This window comes from Pygocentrus nattereri, chromosome 3 (assembly GCF_015220715.1).
Source record: "Pygocentrus nattereri isolate fPygNat1 chromosome 3, fPygNat1.pri, whole genome shotgun sequence".
NCBI classification, from domain to species: domain Eukaryota; kingdom Metazoa; phylum Chordata; class Actinopteri; order Characiformes; family Serrasalmidae; genus Pygocentrus; species Pygocentrus nattereri.
Window position 1 is genome coordinate 26,702,854 of NC_051213.1, and position 16,092 is coordinate 26,718,945.

The following is a 16,092-nucleotide window of genomic DNA, read 5'->3' on the forward strand; positions in this document are numbered from 1 at the left end:
GTGATTATTTTTAAATAAGGTGTGGTCACAAATTACTAGGCCTATAATGAGGTTACGAATTAAGCTTCTCATAACTGATGGCCTAAGTATAGTCATTTGTGACCTCGTTGTAGTAATTTGTGGCCTCAATATAGTAACTCGTGGCCTCGATATTTTAATTTGTGGCCACAACTTATTCTAGAAATAATCATCATGCCACCTTAGAGGCCCTGTAACAGTGTTAAACTCACCATGAACGAACATTTGTCAGTATGTTTTATGATAACATCTTATCTCAAGATCATCATAAAACATTGTCTCTGACAGCGTATTCAAAACCATGTTATAAGCTTGTCATGGTCATTAAGCGCTTTGGACGTCTGGTGCTATCACTACTGCTGTGAACAGTTCTGACTTGGTAACTTGTTTACAACATAAAGATTCAATTATACATATGATTTAAAGAATCGGCGGAATTCCCCTTTACATTGTCAAAGTTGCAAGGCATCTCTATTTACGTCTAAAATATTACTGATGATCCACAACACATTTACTTCATGTGTGAAACAAGTAATGAGAGGTGAACAAGCTATTCCAGCTCACTCATCTTTAGCCCAAGTCTGCCTGATATTAGCAAAGATGGGCACAAATGCATAAATGTGTACAATATCCTGACACAAAATACACTAAATCTAACTATGAAAAAGCTACAAAATATCAGAATCAAAACTGTATCAAAACACAGTGTTTGTACTTTGGAAAACTAATAAATATATCACTGTGGAGTATGTGATCTCTTTACTAACATCCACAGTCATCTGTTCAGTAATGCTGGTGAAGCTCATTTCTTATACAACAGGGGCAACAAAGAAAGTGGATGCATTAGTCAGCGTATTCAATAAGAGTGAAGTGTCACTACATTGTTTTATTTGCTGAAATGTAAGGACAAATAACAATTTTTTCTCCAAACGAGGTGTACACTGTTGGCTCCTGCTCTGAAAAACACTAGAATGACATCTACAAAAGAAAGCAATGCTTCGTATTTCAAATATTTGTGTGACAATTTGCCCATCCCTGCATATCATCATCATCACTCAATCCTGATCCTGTTGTCTTTGCACACTTTAGTGTTTTCCTGATCCGACACGCATAATCCAACTCACAGCTCGTTGCCCAGCCCTGTATGAGTTAGAGCAGGGAGACACTGAAGTGTGCAGGTGGACTGCAGGAGCAGGGTTAGACTGGAAGGGGGATTGCAGCGCGAGAGCAGAGAATGGAGATTACCCTGATGGGAAAAAAAAACAGTTCACGCCTCCTGCCATCTGCACTAACAGAGAGGGATTAGAAAGTCCATCCGGTCTCTTTGTTAACCTGCACCTCACCTCATCTGCTGCCGGACTGATCTATGTGCTACCAGGTCTGTTTCTTGCTATAAGCACTAAAAGCAACTGAGGAACACAGCCCTGAGCATGAGAGCCTTGTGGGAATGTAGCTTTTATTTTACATGAATCTCCCCTGATATTAGCAGAGAAGCTATCTCACAAAAATACTGTTAAAGCCCTTTTCCATGTTTTAATAATTTATCTTATTTGTATTGATTTCATTGTATGTATTTAATTTATATGTGTGGCCTATTTAGTAGTATAAAGATTCTATTCCCCTTTTTTAATAGATCGTTTCATTAAGGTTACATTTGATGTTTTCCATACTAATATGAATGAATTGATGAATGATTCATTTCTTTCCATTCTTTCATACATCATAACATGATTGGGTTTGATTTGAAGCCCTCAAATAAGATGTCACTCTTATTTGGAATAGAAAGAGTAGGACAACATTGTGTGAAATATTCTCCTCAGGTATCTCATTTTTCATCAAGCCTGTTTTCTGTCTCTCCTCTCAATTTCTCCACATCTGGGTTCTGTTGCCTGATCTATAATAAACATTTTCTAAAACATTATGTACATGTATTTAACAAATCATTGTGTGTGCTCCTTCTCTCTGTAATGTTTGTACAGACTGATATGAAATGTGAACTACACAAGAGTAAAAATAAGCTAGGCTTGGTTATCTCGTATTTCAAACAACTATTATTAGTCCACTACTCACATGTTTTTTTTGTTTCACTGTAAATCACTTCATGTAGTTTGATCGGAGATTGGTGACTCAGTATAGGTGAAAATGGAAGTAAGGATGGGTGGACTGATATCCTTTTTATAAAAGATTACATGCCACTGATGCTGGAAAATTGAAAAAAGTATCGTAGCAAATAAATCCATCCATTTTCTAAGCCGCTTCTCCCTCAGGGTCACGGTGGGGGGGGATTGGGGGGGGTGCTGGAGCCTATCCAGCAATCATCAAGCAGAAGGCAGGATACACCCTGGACAGGTCACCAGTCCATCGCAGGGCACATAAATAATTAAGATAAAAACTACTTTTTTTGTTCTCTCTCTCTCTCTCTCTCTCTCTCTCTCTCTCTCTCTCTCACACACACACACATATACACACAAACTGTCACTAACAGATATAATTTTTGATGTCACTTTTACTGGTTTTGCTGTAGTAAAAAAAAAACATTTTTAGGTTCACAAGTAGACTTTTAAAGGAAAAGCCAAATCATGGAAAAACAATTTTCCCTGCCTGTCGGAAGCATTATGTAGGTAAACACTGGTAAAGTTCAAAACATTCAAAACGTTCAAAACATATTGTTCACTCCTGAGTCCATACAGTCAATGTACGGACAGTAAGCTACAAAACCGCCTGTGTTTCAAATGAATTGTTTCTGTTATGTCAGGAGAACATACTTATTAACATACACCTCTTCAGCCTACAGCAGTTTAGCTCCGCCCATTCAAGCGTGGCGTGCGACCGAATGCAGGGCAGCCAATGAGAACAGAGCTCATTTACATATACTAGTGCGATCAATTATCAGGGATGAAGAGAGGTTGGAAATCTGCCATATAAAAATGAACTATGACCATTTTTGATACATAAAGTCACACAAACGTTATTAGTAGAATAACGAAAAGACAAAAGGAGGATGTGCGGCCTTTAAAAGCGAGGATACCGATACAGGATCGAAGGTAATTTCATCGGCATCGCCCGCCACTGACTGAGAACCGGGCAGGAGCAGCTCCGCTCTCGCGTCCGTGTTCGGGTCCAGCTGATCCTGGATCAGCGCTGTGCGCACATTCCACTGCGCATGCGCCGGTCTGCACTGCCCGTTTTTCCCCCCCAAACGGGAGAACCGCAGCCACAAGCGCGCTCATGTCGATAACCATTAGGATGCTCTGCTCGTGTACATAGGCTGCGTTTGGGCTAATTCTCTCAGAGATCCGGATTTACACGAGAACCTGTTTATTTGGAGCGCTTCCTTTTTCCAGCGTCCTCGGAATATCTGTATGCTGTGACCTTGCACTGAATGTCCTTACAAACGGATCTTAATCCCAGAACGGTAAGGGTGAAATTAAGATCTGCCGATCGCCCGTCGTGACAGTGATCGACTGTTGATTATTAATTCCAGGTCGTGTTGTAATCCGGGGCACTAGCTGCAGATGGCCGCTGTGCAGGTGCATCGACCACGCTGACCGGACTGCACCGGCTGCAGAGATAGATTTAGTCTGTAAGGTTATCAGTTCATGGCTTTCACAATCTGTCGCGCACTATCACGCCGCCTTCCGTCTTTAATCTCGTCTTCAGGGGGCCAGTCAGTGCTTACCAGGCCTGCACTGCCCGCTTTTCTGCAGTTTGAGCTTGTGCAGCTCCTGCTCTGCGCTGTGTGGTGCTGCTGCTGGCAGGCTTACTCAGGCTGTGTGGAGGAGGAGGAGGCCTGTTCTCTTCACTGGGAGTGGGATAGATATCCTTGCCGCTGTACTGGCAAACCACCTGAGTTTCACTGCATGGAGAAGGCTGAAATGAGGTTAAAGCAGAACCTCACGCGTACCCGGATTACAAAATGGCTTCAGCTGTTGCCTGATTGTCTTTACAGCTCTGTCCGTGTGGGTATGTGCTGACACATGCTGCCCACTGCCTTTGTGCATATAGGCCCCGTTAGACGCCCCCCTCCCCAACTCACTATTTCGGACGGTTTCTGACTCTGGGCGTCAATTAATGATGGGCGTTATGACGACATGTTATTGTTATGATGACAAATGACGTCACGATACATCGTTCTAAACGCATCATGGATAATCACCACTTCTAGAACAACAGCGGCGTTACAAAGAGGGCGAAAGTGTACTGATGTATTTTGGCCAGGCTGCCCACCCTCAGTGACATTAAAGGAGCAAGGCATGACATTGCAATACACAGTGTTTTCTCTTCTTGATGAGGTTGTGGTTTTGGCTATCACCAGCCAGTTAATGAAAATAAGGAGACAGAAATCGGTGGTACCCTACACTCTTTAAAATGGTCCTAAACCAGGTTTAGGGAGCGAAAGCATAGAAAAAGGTACTTGGGGTCGCTGCCCCACCCCTCTCCCACCCAAACAAAGTGTTCAGTGAATGAGAGGTTCTTAGTTTTATGGCATTACTCTGAAGGACCCATTTTCAGCACATTGTTTCCAAAGAATGTGGTCTCAAGTTGATTTTAGCTATGAGGTGCGTATAGTGTGCATATTTCTGGTACAGCGGTTTGGAGGTTTGGAGAACCTATTAGTGCGGGATAAAAGCGTTTCTGTCGTAGACTTACTATGAAATGATTGTACCTAACAGCATGAGTTTGGGTAGGCAACTTGAAGAAAATAGCTGTGCCCGTATCCACATTGTTTAAGGAAAAAAGTCCACGTTTCAGGTTTGTGTTTTATTTGAACTTGTACTTTTTATTCACTCTGATTTAAGGACTATTAGGACCTGAACTGCAAAGATGGATATTGTAACACATCTCATCAACGACACTATTGAGTTCTACAAATGGGGCCTTACCATTGCAGGTAATTCCAGTTCCATCACTTTGTTTCTTGAACCATGGGTTTTGCTTTCAGTTAACGAATACCATGAAGGACATCTGCAGCAAGTAATCAACCTCAACCTCAACATGCCACAATTACACACAGTGACTTTATTCTCCAAATATACATTTTGATACCTCATCCTTCACACATTGCGTTAAATTGTCAGCTGTGGCTGCAAGTCAGTCACTCTTTACAGTTCTCGGTTTCTTATTGCTTGCTTGCTTTAGACACTCTTCAAGGTACACTTCATCCTTTTCTTATGTACACTAATGTAGTGATTGGACAATGGCGCAATTTTTGCTGTTTTAACTCTGTTCTCGAAACATTGGATTTGAAATGAAACAGTGACTAAACAGCGCGTTTAATGTGCAAAATGACAGCTTCATTATATTGTCTCTATTGTATACTCTCTTTTTCATACCCTTATCTCTGCATCATTAGTTGATGCACCAGAGCTAACAGAACATTCTAGATGTGGCATCTGGGGTTTATTACTGCCTCCCAGGCTGAGGATCTGAAAAGTGTGAATGCCAGTGAGGCAGGCTGTCATGGGACCGAAAAATAAATCTTGCTGTAAGATACAGCAAGAACTTTAGTCGTCTCCCAAGGATACTTTAAATATTGAACAAGACACTACTGAATCTTTTTTCAAGGACAATAAAGGAACTACTAATTGCAGACAATTATTGTTTCTGTGGCAACAAAACCCTTTATCTCCAAAAAGCCAACTTTACAGGAGAAGGAAAAAAATTTCTTTACTTTGAATGGAAATTAATGGAACAAGTTGTTTTTCCAAGTATTTTTTTGACCATTTCTCTATGTTTACACAGCAGGTAAAAGTGGCCCAAATCTGGTTTTCTCACCAAATCTGATTTTTTTGTTTGCCTGTTCACACTATCTTTAAATGTGATCTGCATGTGACATCAGTCAGAACAGATCAGCTCCTAAACCGACCCGCATGCGCAAACGTGTCCAGGGCTAAGCAGTCATGACGGCCAGCGAACACTAGTGTTTCCTGGTTTCGTCTTCGCCAGCATTACAGGAGCGATTATGAAGTTCCAGTGTTTGACAGCTGAGCTCATCACCCACAGTGTGTTCAAGTTCGCCGTAAAAAGGGCGCAGTGTTCGGCCATGGTCACTTTTTTGGCTCAGATCCTCCGGCCGCTTCGTTCGAAACCTCTTCCAACACGGAGTGGCTGCGATGAGTCTCTAATGTGTTGGTACAGAAACATCAGCCTAAATGTTTATGAGTCTGAGCAGCGGGAAATGATGACAAATGTCGAGTTGGACTGACATAAAAGTCGCATGAATTCAAATCTGGCTGTTCAGACTGAGTCACGTTGCCGCAGATCGGATACGGATCGGATTTCAGTACCACATACGAAAGCGTCTTAAATCGGAATTGAAAATGTCCGATTCAGTGCGTTTCTTGCTGTTCACACTGACACACAGATGACACATCTATGTCACATATGAGGAAAAAGATCTGATTTTTTTTACCTGCTGTGTAAATGTAGTCATCAGGAAAGGGCAGCTGGTGTGTTCAGTGGCAAAAATTGAGATACAAAGTTTTGTCTTACAGTGAAAATATGTAGGTACAGACATGAAAGAGAAGAAAACAGTATGATCTCGGAAGGTTTGTAAAGTCCTGTGCCAGAGAAATAGAAAGAGCACAAAAAGAAAGAAAAATAACTTCATGATCCAAAGTGCACCAAGTGAAACATTGTGAGTTCCAAGCTTGCGTCTTGATCAATGATGTGATTACAAACAGCAGCAGCAAGATTAATTTAAAGTGTACACAAGCAACATACCTACTCAGGTTGATCACAGCTGACATTCTGTAGTTTCAGAAATGGATTTCAGAAGCGGTTTGCTGCCACACAGAGCCTAAGCAATAAAAATGTTACTGTCCAATCACTTACAGGCTAGACTATATCTTGAATAAGAACTGTGATGCTGTTCACCATAAGTTACATTTCTGGAAAACTGAGAAAGCACGACAAGTACTGGCTTATCATTAATCTCCATTACACGGGACGTAATAACACCACCCAATCAGTGGTAGCTCTGTAATCTAATACTCTATGTTTTAAGCATAGATCTCCCAGCTTAGCAGCAAACTGTTGCTTGTTGTCTACTTGCTTTTAGACAAACGTGTGGAGAAATGGCCACTGATGGACTCTCCTCTACCCACGCTGGCCATCAGCTCCTCCTACCTGCTTTTCCTCTGGCTGGGGCCAAAGTTCATGCGGAACAGGGAGCCCTTTCAGCTCAGGAAGACCCTTATTGTGTACAATTTCAGCATGGTCATTTTTAACTTTTTCATCTTCAAAGAGGTGGGTTCTCCCTTGGTAATGTGAGTGAAAAGTTATTCTGTATTAGATTGTATAAGGGTGTGTGTTGTTGTAGGTCACAGGTCCTGCAGAGGTCCTCCAGTCCTGCTGGGCCAATGTCCAGTAAAATGTCTTGAAGTTTCTCCATACTAACACACCCGCTAAACCTGGCAAGTAACAAATAAGTGTGACAAGGTGTATTTGAGTTAGTAAATCACCAAACTGTGCTGGCCACTGGCCCTCCAGGACCAGAGTTGTGCATGCCTGTTGTAGATCAACATGGTAGAGATGTTATTCACAACACATCTTAAGTGTTCTATTGATTTTATACAGTTTTGCGAAGTAAAGCAAAGAAGTCCAAAGCGTTGTGTCAAATGTATGTGTTTAATATTGGTAGTTCCTTGTGCCCAAAAAGTTCCACCTTAAGTGGCATGTTGCAGTTGTTGTTATTTAGCATCCAGTTATTAGAGGTTAAAAAACATGTGCTGTTATCAGATATAACATTGCAGCAGGGTGCTTTTCAATCAATTTGATTGTGTGGTCAGAACTAACTGTTGTGTAAAATAGCTCTAAGCTGCATTAGAAATCTTTGATGTTTGTGCTCTCCTTGACTGCCACCTCACGTTTATCACTGAGGTTGCTGCCTGCCTTCTCCTCGGTGTTCCCCTTCTTCAATCTAATGAGTCTTTTAATGGCTCTATTTTTACCTGTTCTATTTCAGCTCTTCCTTGCAGCACGGGCAGCAAACTACAGCTACCTCTGCCAGCCAGTGGACTACTCGGACGATCCTAACGAAGTCAGGGTGAGTATGTTCCTGGAGAGGGGCCCTGATGCAATTAGCATCGGTGTCCCTGCGTTTCCATGTCTGTGCCAGGCCATGGGAAACGAAACACAATGTAGACGCTTGGCAATATGATCCCTTCCTCTTACCTGGCCAAAGAGTGGGACTGTAATTGAGCTCAATTTCAGTGATCTGTGACGCCACAGATGCGCACACTAACAAACTGGCACTTACAAATGTCACTGCTAACAGAGCCAAAGATTACCCAGCTTGTCATGATGGTGTCCAGTAGTTATTTTCCACTACCCTATTTAAAATCACTGAGTGGAGGTCAGGACCTGTTGCTCCATCTTAGGAATGGAAGGAACTTGATAAAAAGACGCTGCCATTTCAAGCAAACTGCTGGTAACATGTTTTTTTAAGTGCATGTACAAATTGAACTACTGAACTAATTAAAGAACTCAGCAATCACTTGAAATGGTAGTTATATGGTTTGCTATGTTACGTGACACACTTATTATATTGTGCAACGGCCTTTTTACTGTCTTTCCGAATAGATGGCAGCTGCTCTTTGGTGGTATTTTGTCTCAAAGGGAGTAGAGTACCTGGACACAGTGTTTTTCATCCTACGTAAGAAGTTCAACCATGTCAGCTTTTTGCACGTTTATCACCACTGCACCATGTTCACCCTCTGGTGGATTGGCATCAAGTGGGTTGCCGGTGGACAGTGTAAGTATACAGCAAGCATTGGAAAAAGTGATATTTAAGTTGAATTACAATTGCTTTGTGATATATGGGTGAAGGAAGCATATTAGAGAACATTTCTGTAACATCTTTAAGAATCCAAAGCCTAAAGACAAAAGCTTTATTGAATATGCATCCATCATGCATCTACGGAGCTTTTAAAAGGTAAAGGGGGCTTTTACCAGGGTCAAACATTGTAAGTGATTATACACTCCAATTGATAATATTGCTTTGTATGAGAAATATTTGTTTTTCTCTTGCAGCATTCTTTGGTGCCCATATGAATGCAGCTATCCATGTTCTTATGTATCTCTATTATGGGCTGGCTGCCTGCGGGCCAAAGATCCAGAAATACTTGTGGTGGAAGAAGTACCTGACAATTATCCAAATGGTATTTTGGCATTTAAATGATTGCTTTTGGTTCAGTTTTGTAGCGCAACAATGATGCTTTTAATAGGTTCAGTATTGAGTGCCAGACATTGATTTTTCATTTTTCCCTTTTTTTTTATAGGGAAACAATTTGCCCCAAAAGTTTTGCAGAGTGCCAGTTAACTATAAAACGTAATTACCATTAGAACTACAGATGAACCTAATTAGGTAGAGACTTATGCAACTGATTCACCCTGAACCCAAATTTTGTCCCATAGAGCTTGAGAGTTAGTGCAGTCATTTTTGCTATGCTATATTATTACATAATTACATCAGTAATTATATTACTATTCTATTAGCATTCCGTATGAAGAGATTTGATTGAATATGTACTTCTGACTTTTTTCCATTTGATTTTAAGGGATGTTTTTCTTTCCTCAAAACAAGATTATATGCATAACAATAACGTTTCAGCCAATTCAAATCACACTGAAATGTCTCCTCTTTGATGTGGAAACTGATTTAAAGTCTAGAATCTGCATGTTTAACATAATGTCACTGGTTTGCTTCCAAAGAGTCACTTTGTGGTCACTTTACTGTTTTTCTCTTCCTCAGATCCAGTTCCATGTTACTATTGGCCACACTGCTCTGTCACTCTATACTGATTGCCCCTTCCCTAAATGGATGCACTGGTGTCTAATTGGCTATGCCCTCACCTTCATCGTTCTCTTTGGAAACTTCTATTATCAGACCTATCGTCGCCAGCCCCGTCGTGAAGGTCCATCCAAACCAGGCAAAGCCGTGTCTAACGGGGCTCCTAATGGAATGCTGGCAGCCAGTAATGGAGTGGTTGGCAAGATGGCAGAGAAGCCTGCGGCGGCAGAAAATGGGAGGAGGAAGAGAAAGGGCAGGGCCAAGCGTGACTAGAGCAGAGAGGGCAGAGAAACAGGCAGGCTTCCATACAGACACTGTCAAGACCACAGACTAAATAGGTGATGGGAGTGAAAGGACATTGGTAGAGAACCAGTACCTGCTGAGGGACGGTTGGGATGGGGCCCTGCCTGTTTGGAGGAAACTGTAAGGTTGACAGCACTGTGTAGGAGGTGTTTTTCACCACCAGGCCTGGTGGATCTAATTAGAAATATTTGTTAAGAACATTTTTTTTTCTCTTATCTCTCCTACCAGCCGAGTGTTTTTGCTAGCTGTATGCATAAGCATCTCTGTAAGGAGAACTGACCGATCCGTGCTCCACCCACAAATGTTCTTTTGTAGCAGCTGTTGCTGCGTTGGACAAGGTTTACAGGATGTTGGCAAAAATACCATTTAACTTTATGAACTGATGTTGAAGTTTAGAGGTTTAGAGTCACAGCTTATGTATGTATGTATGTATGTATGTATATATCTATTAACATCAGCTCAGTTATACAACAAAAACCTACACTTGATCTATTCCTGCAGTGTGACCTTTCACATGCGTAAAAAATAATAGCATTTGGAATTAGTGTAGGTAAACTGAGCACAACAATTGTTGGAAAGGATATCTTCCAGTATTCTGTAAAGCTAGCCCAAGTGCATAAGTTGCTGTGAATGAACACATGCAGTCATAGGCAAAAGTTTGAATACTCACAGTGAAATTTGAAGTTCTGTTGATTTTCTAAGTAAAAATAATGAACACATACTGTACAGGGAGCAAACTGAAATATGACATTGTAGTGCTCCATTTCTATTTATTTACCATATATACATTGCTATTTATTTGGGAAAAGAAGACATTTTGCACAGGCCAAATTTTACATTTTATTTTCTCCAATATGTTAAATTCTGCAAATAAGTAATTATCCATCAAAATGTGCAGTATGTTGTCTGTAGAGGATGTGCTAACTTCACACCAAAGCATGTAATTTTCCAAGGGGCGCCCAAATCTTTGCATGCAACATTATGTGGGTGGAGCATGGGTAGATCAGTGGATTACTCCCAACTCATGATCAAGAGGGTCTCAACTCTCTATCAAGGCATGATATCATTTTCGTAATCATTTCATACTTTCATTGTCTGCCTGTATGTCTGCCTTTTATGTAATTGTCCCGTTGATTCCCATTCCTTAGGTTTTCAGGCCAGTCTCTTGTAATGATATAACTCGTTTACATGCCCCTATACACATGCTTCAGTACAGGCTCAATCAGGCTCTGCATTTTGCTTTGTAGCATATCTAATGACTTATCAGAAAATATTGTTTTACCTCATTAAACAAAATCTAAACAAACACACAAACAAAAAACTGAACAGACAATACAGCAAATTACATTGTACTGTTACCCAATCCTAGTGTACCCTATGCACTGCACAGTTTAGCTGTTTTCAGTTCATCGATGGCTTGATAATTAACTTCTGAGCCGTCACAGATGCGATACAGCAGGGACAAATGCCAATCTGCTTTTACAGATGTACTCCAGAACTGGGAAATGAAGTATGGTGGAGCAAATGCATTATCATTTTGAATGTGTTAAGCAGAAAACTCAAGAACCATCCGATTGTGCTGTTTTATATCTAGCAACAAAAGGGGTCTACCAATCTTTCCAGTCTTATTTATTTATTTATTTATTCATTCATTCATTCGTTCGTTTGTTTTAAAAATGTTATTCCGTGTCATAGTTTTACTTTTCTTTAACATGATCTTGACTACAACTGTATAATCTGACACCTAGCTCGTGTAAAACTGCCTTTTCCAACAGATTCTTGAAAGGGAAATTTTCACCTGAAATTACTATCATGCGTATTTTAGAGATGTGCTGCTTTGATCATCGTATTTAGGCGGCCGAAGTGAAGTTACGAGTGTAACATGTCTATAGAAGTGCTCTCTACAGCCTGCACTCATCTGAGATATTCTACTGTACGTCTATGAGGTCTTAAAATGCTACTTGTCATAATGTTTTGTTTTGAGTAATTACCCAAAAATGTATTGCTTGTGTTTTGTGTTCTTGAATAATTGTTTTTTATGTTGTATATGCTGTGTGATTTTGTACATTGTGCTTTTAAAAATAAAATGGGTATCATTAAGGGACATTTCTCAGTCTAGATTGCAGGCCCTTTTTCCTCTTTCTATGTGACACTTCTATTTGATTTTAAGGGTGAATTTCAGAAATGGCAAAAGAGACACTTGCAGCTTAACGAAGATGAGCTTCCAGGTGGACAGATTGATTGTTTTTTGTATCCCTTGCCAGTAACTACTTGTAGAGCCATATGTGTGAAACAGTGTTAATTCAGTGTCTTTTACCAGCCTTGCGTTTACGTTGAGTCTAAAATATCCTAAATTGAATTGAGCAAGTCAGTAAAAATAAAAAAGTAATAATAACAAAAGGGAAAAGTTAATAAAGACATTTTAAAGTTATTATTCTACAGAGCCCCTAAGGTGACATGGTGATAATTTTGTAAGGTAAGGCCACAAAATACTATATTGAGGCCACAAGTTAATATATAGAATTCACAAGTTATGAGAAATAATACATTAATTTTGTACATACCTTATTAATAATAACTACCATATCTCCTTAGGCTGTTCTGTATTATGTAACTGAATATTGTAAAGCAAAATGGTGCATTTAGTCATCTGGTTATTTGTTGATTTAATTGTTTTGGTTTTGGTAATTTAGTCGTCTGATTTCCGTGAAGCAACCTTTTATTTTTATCTCTCATATTTTATTTTTGCTTTCTTGTTCAGTTCCCACCCAGAAGGATGAGCTGTTTAGATGGTGTGTGTGTGTGTGTGTGTGTGTTCAGTTACCTTTATAACACTGCTTTTTAGGCTTTTTTGTACACTGATCATTTTTCTGGAGTTCTTGCTGTACATGTGATGGCCAGTAGGTGGCTCCAGCACGTGTAGCTCTCACACTTCCCAACATTCAGCCTGCCTTGGAAAGCCTCTGATAATAAATCTCAGTGCTGTCTCTTCACATCACGAACACGCCATATTATGTGCAATATGTCATTAGAGCATTCACTTGGTCTTTCCCCAAAGATCTGTCCACCCACTCATATCCTGTTCTTCCTCCTGCAGCAGTGTGTATGACCACCTTTAAACTATTCATGCTCTGTCCCGTACGAGCTGTCAGAAGGTATCCCCACACCAACACACCAGCTGCATCACGTCCCAGAGACCCTCACACCCCCCAACCCCCCTCCCCATTCTTTAATCTCTATCACTCAAAAGGCTAAGAGACTCTCCAAGGACCAATCGGATTCCCGCCTCTCCTCTTCCTCAAGACCAGTCGAGACAAAGGTTACTATGGCAACTGTACACAGCTGTTCTAAAAGCAGCCGTCTGGCTCCTCTCTCCTCCACCGTCTGCTCACATGGAGCCTCCATACTGTACTACTGACTTCACTTACTGCCTAGTGGAGCCACCTTTGATGAGCAAAACAATCGATACGTAGGGCTCGATTTAAGAGGGGATACCTGGTCAAAAAACAAACACAAAAATCCATCCCCTCTTTCCCTCATCCTCTTTAAATGAATGGTGTTAGGTGTGAAGCTCACCCCAACAGGGTAAAAGTAGTCTCTGCGTTTAATATCATTTTATTACATAATAATAATAATAATAATAATACATGATAGAATTGAGAAATGTAAAAATAAAGGAGCCAAAAAAAAAAGTTCTTTGGATTGATGCCCTAGGACCACTTTCACAGTTTTTTTGTTTTGGTTCCCCTTTGAATGGCTGCTTCTTTAAAAGCTTTAAACCATTGAATGGATTCTTCTTTGTTTTGTGAGATGTGCATTTGAGCCGAACCTTTTGGGAGTGCAATTACAAAGGTTCTATAACAATTAACTTTTTTTACTCAGAACTACATGTACAAGCCAACCATTTAGGAATATTTATTTTTAAGAGTGAAGCACAAAATGTAACCTATGAGAAAGTGACACATATTCATTGTACATTTGTTAGAAGTTAACTGTTCATATTTGTACTTTGCATAGCTAGTTACAGTTGATCATTCAAACGGGTTCTAAAAGCATGGTATTGTAGCGTCTTAGTGAAGAAGGTAACACAAAGCAGCCATGATCTTTGCTACAAGAAGTGCTCTTTATTAATTTGAACAGAATAGGTGCATACACTGACGGAAAACAGCAGGGAGGTCACCTCAAGCCACAAAATTCCACCCTATGATAATCACCCAAACCCATACAGTTTGATCCACACCCCAAAGAAAAATATCACAACAGACACATAACATTCCACACTAACAAACAACAATGTTAACAACATGAAACAACAACATTTAGTCTCTTTGGCCGGAGGGGAAAGCAGGGCTTGCCTGCAGCTTTGCATACTACGCCTCAAGTGGCAGCTATCACATAACCCCCTCCTCCCCAAAGGTCAGCCATCCTGGTGACCTAATGCAGTCCGAACTAGGTCCCTGGGGCCTGTGGAGTTCTGGCCAGCATAAATACTGCAGGATGCTCACTCCTCTACGGTGAGCGCCCATAGCTAGGGGCCGCATCCTTATCACCATGGCTCTTCGTAGCTCACTGCATCAAGTCTGGCTCTACCGGGGGTGGTGACAACAGCAATGGTACTTTTCTCAGCCACTCTCTGCTTTCTGCGCTGTCGGACCTGACAAGGGTGTCACTTGAGTATACTGGAGCCCTGACTCTCTGCTATGGTTCTTCTGCTGGTAAGTGACCTAAACTGGACATTGGTGACAGTGGTTGGTATAGTGTAGTGGGTAACACCTCTGCCTTCTATGCTGTAGACTAGGGTTCAAACCCCACCTGGGTAAGCACTCTACACTATACCAATAAGAGTCCTTGGGCAAGACTCCTAACACTACCTTCGCCTACCTGTGTAAAATGATCAAATTGTAAGTCGCTCTGGAGAAGAGCGTCAGCCAAATGTCTAAAAAAAAATGTAAACCTCCTAGCCACCTGATGTCTCTTGGTGAATGTGAGAATTGTAGGTTGTAGCAGGGATACTAGCTTCCATTTCCATGCCAGCTCAGGTTTGCCGCATTGTTGCTGGTATTTGTCAAGGGGCTGTGTGGCACACATGCTCCTCCACTACACAACACTGTGCTGCTTGCCACAACACTTCTACACTAAGGCTGAGCTCTCAGAAAGAAAGGGATGAAACCATCACTGAAGCAGTACCCCTCTTGTCACTGTTACCTTCAGTCAGGGAACATAATTGTACCATAATCCATTGAAATTATATTTTCTAAATTGTTTTGACTCTGCACACCCCGTCTCATCCCCAGGCCTTTTTATTTTATTTTATTGCTCTGTTTTAAAACATTGGGTAATGGAAAGGTAAAAATACATAAATTTCACTGATGAAGAACATATTTACGGTATGCAATTGGACCTTAAAACCACTGTTGTACCTTTTGACGGTGCATTTACATTGTTTGTACCTTGATGAACTAAAAGTGTACCTGCACGCTACCTTTATTTCTAATACTGTAACTGGATGCTGCCGGCTGCTTGCTCAGGGGTAACGCCACGTGTATGTTCCTCCACCATGTAATGCTTGTGCTGACTGCTGCAGTGGTTCCATGGCTTCCCTTTTGGCAGCTTCTCCACCCCCGAGCCTCGCCGCGCCATCTTGTCTCACCATCCCATCCAGTCTGCACCGTCTCTGCCGTCGAGTCTTGAAGCTCTGCCTCCACCATCATGGCCTTTCAGTGGGCTCTGTCTTCCTCACTGTTTGCCCCAAAATTTTTCAAAGCTGCATTCCAGTGCCTGTTGCAAGTGGGGTTCTATCCCACTTCTGACACCAAATATAATGTCTTCGTAAAAAAAAACAAAAAAAACACCAACAACAAAAAATGTGTGGAAAAGACCATGATTACACATATAAAAGGTCCTTATTAATACCAAAAGAAAACCCACATACATTGCAGGAAAAAATAGCAAGGATTTCACCTCAAGTCATAAAATCA

The 16,092-nt window shown here is 41.0% G+C and overlaps 1 protein-coding gene across 1 annotated transcript; it reads left to right on the forward strand.

Moving 5' to 3' along the window:
- The first annotated feature begins 2,911 nt into the window (after positions 1–2,911).
- Positions 2,912–12,232, forward strand: elovl4a (ELOVL fatty acid elongase 4a). The gene is made up of 7 exons (XM_017710341.2): positions 2,912–3,433; positions 4,818–4,909; positions 7,079–7,266; positions 7,985–8,065; positions 8,602–8,773; positions 9,052–9,179; positions 9,773–12,232. The coding sequence occupies exons 2-7, from the start codon at positions 4,843–4,845 to the stop codon at positions 10,082–10,084; spliced, it is 948 nt and encodes a 315-aa protein (XP_017565830.1). The 5' UTR covers positions 2,912–3,433; positions 4,818–4,842; the 3' UTR covers positions 10,085–12,232.
- Positions 12,233–16,092: the final 3,860 nt, after the last annotated feature.